Source organism: Manacus vitellinus, unplaced genomic scaffold (genome assembly GCF_001715985.3).
Source record: "Manacus vitellinus isolate BGI_N305 unplaced genomic scaffold, ASM171598v3 scaffold_141_pilon, whole genome shotgun sequence".
NCBI classification, from domain to species: Eukaryota; Metazoa; Chordata; class Aves; order Passeriformes; family Pipridae; genus Manacus; species Manacus vitellinus.
In genome coordinates this window covers 239,887-242,663 of record NW_021939012.1, presented here as the reverse complement: position 1 = coordinate 242,663, position 2,777 = coordinate 239,887, and the positions used below count along the sequence as shown (strand labels likewise).

Genomic DNA, 2,777 nt, shown 5'->3' with positions numbered 1-2,777 from the left:
CTGTCAGGGTGTGTGATCTGATCCCTGTGGGGTGTGTGATCCCTGTGGGGTGTGTGATCCCTGTCAGGGTGTGTGATCTGATCCCTGTGGGGTGTGTGATCCCTGTCAGGTGTGTGATCCCTGTCAGTGTCACGAGGGAGAGGCCTGGCCTGGCCCGTGACCGGAGGTGCAGCCCCGCGGCCCCCGCACTCCTCAGATAACACACCAGGAACTGTTTGCTCCCGGATCCCTTGGAATTGCCGCTCTTCCCTGCTGGGGTGGGCAGTGCCACCGTGCCTGTGGGACGGGCTGGGGTCCCTCCTGTGCTGCCTGTGTCCGTGGAGGGCTGACGTGGTGCTGGAACGTCCCAGTGTTGCTTCCAGCCTGGCATTCCTGGAGGTGGCTGTGCCAGCGGGGGTTCCTGCTGCCTGCTCTCTAATCCCAGTGTTGCTTCCAGCCTGGCATTCCGGGGGGCTGGCACTCCTCTAATCCCTCTCTTGTCTCTGCAGGGAGCGGGGATGGACAGGGACAGATCCTCCAGCGCTTCCCGGAGAAGGACTGGGAGGACAACCCCTTCCCACAGGGCATCGAGCTGGTGAGTCACTGTCCCTGGGGACCCTGGGGTGACACCGGGGTGGGTGACACGGGGACACATCCCACAGGGTCTGATGGGGAGAGGGGTCCCCACCTGCCCCCAGTGCAGCTCCAGAACACTCTGGAAACGGTGGGATCCAGCGTGCTGGCTCCTCTCCCTGCCTCTGTGCTCCCCCTCCTCCTCTGGGCTCAGCTGCTGGGGTGCTGGAATGTTTCCTGGAGGAGCCAGGGATGCAGCCTCACCAGCGTGGTCAGGCCCTTCCCGGTGCCTTGCCCCCTCTGAGCAGGGGCAATCCTGAGGAGCTGCTGGGACCTGGATCCCTGATCCCTCCCAGGGCTCCAGACATGGTCACCAACTGTCACCAGAGTCCTTTGGGATCAACTCAGTGCTGGGTCGTTCCTAGAATGTGGCACACCCAGCTGGATGTGGTGCTTCATGGGATCCTCCAAACCAGGAGAGTGGGATTGTTCCCCTTGGTTGCTAAATTGGAATGGAAGCTCTTCCCAAGTGCTGTGCTGTGCCCTGGTGCTCTGAGGACCCCGAGGGAGAGGAGCTGGAGCTCCACTGCCAGCAACAGGACAGACCCCAGACTGAGCCCCCCCGAGGCTGCTCCGCTCCCCTCTGCACTTTGTGGGATCATGGAATCATTTAGGCTGGAAAATCCCTCTGGGCCCGTTGAGTCCAGCAGTCCCCCTGCAGTGCCAAGGCCACCACTGACCCCTGTCCCCAAGTGCCACATCCCCAGGGCTTTGAAATCTCTCTGGGATGGGAACTCCCTCCCTGCCAGCTGTGCCAGGGCTGGACAGCTTCCCACTGTCACTGGGATCAGTGGGAGCAACTGACTCCTCTTCCCACTGTCACTGGATCGACAGTGTCCAACTCCTCTTCCCATCACGTGTTCCCCAAAACTCCAGCACGATTCCGGAGTTTTCTGGGCTGTTTTGTGCGAGGCAAAAACACACATTATTTTTCTGGTCCGAGTTTCCTGGTGTCTGTCTGCAGGGACTTGGGAACGGTCCCAAACAGGAGGAAAGCTGCTTTTTTCCCCAGGGGTCAAACCGTCCAACCAAAAAATCCCTGGAATTTAAACAATTGGAGCCCTGTCCTGTTGGGAGCCAGGGGTGGCTCCAGGGCTTCCCACAAGCTCTCCGAGGTGTCCCGGGGGAGCAGCACATGGGGCTGAGCCCAGCTCCCGAAAACCCGAGGGAGCCCATCCTGGGGGATTGGGCGGGACGTGACGTTGCGGTCGCAGCTGGTTCTTTTTAGCAGCTTTTCTGGGGAGAAAAGGCTTTCTGGGGTGCCAGGGAGCTGCAGTTTGTAGCTTCTGGCCTTGCGCGGCGTCCGGCAGCAATTCCAAACACCAACATCTCGTGTTGACGGAGCCGGTTCCTCCGGGGACACACACAGGATGTGGCCGTGTCCCTGCTGCAGCTCCTCCCTCCCTGCCCAGAGCTGTCTCCTCCTGAGCCCCTGGAGCTGCCTGGAGTGGGCATTCCCAGGGGAGAACCGAGGGATCCTGGTGGCAGCGGCTGCCACGGCCCCGAGCGAGGGGTGCGATGGGAGCGGAGATTCCTGTAAATCCGGGGCCTCCGTGTGCTCCAGGGAGGGTCAGGGCCATTCCCACTCTCCCTTCTGGATCCTTCCCGTGGTGCTGGGCCTCCTGTCCTTCCATGCTGTGATCCCACAGGTCTGCCTGACATGGCACAGGATTTTCCGTGTCCTGGGGTGGCTCTGGGGTGGTTTTGGCACCCACTGGGTGCGCCCAGGCCTCCAGATCTGTTCCACCTCTGGCAGCAGAGCCAAGGCAGCGTTCCAGACATCCAGCTTCCAGTGCCTAAGGGAACTCTAAGAGAGCTGGAGAGGGACTTTGGACAAGGGCCTGGAGGGACTGTGGCTGCCCCATCCCTGGAAGCGTTCCAGGCTGGGTGGGATGGGGCTTGGAGCAACCTGGGCTAGTGGAAGGTGTCCACGTGGAAGGGGATGAGCTTTGAGGTGTGGATGTGACTCAATCTGTTGGACTTGGTGAAATTCCCTTTTAATTGCGTGTCATGTTTTTCACTGAAGCTGGAAAATACTTCAGGTTTTGGAAAATTATTGAGGGAAAGAGGAAACAGGGAAGTAGTGGAGTCCCCATCCCTGGAGGAATTTAAAAGCCGTGTGGATGTGGCACTTGGCTGGGAGGGTGGGCAGGCCCTGGCACAGG

General features: G+C 60.4%; 1 protein-coding gene across 1 annotated transcript in view; it reads left to right on the top strand.

The window, feature by feature from the left end:
- Positions 1-488: 488 nt before the first annotated feature.
- The window catches only part of SBF1 (SET binding factor 1), a gene marked incomplete at its 5' end in the record, with an annotated part of 41,244 nt that continues 38,955 nt past the window's right edge, over positions 489-2,777 (top strand). The window contains 1 exon segment of the mRNA XM_029958143.1: positions 489-574. Within this exon segment, the coding sequence (XP_029814003.1) occupies positions 489-574 (86 nt within the window).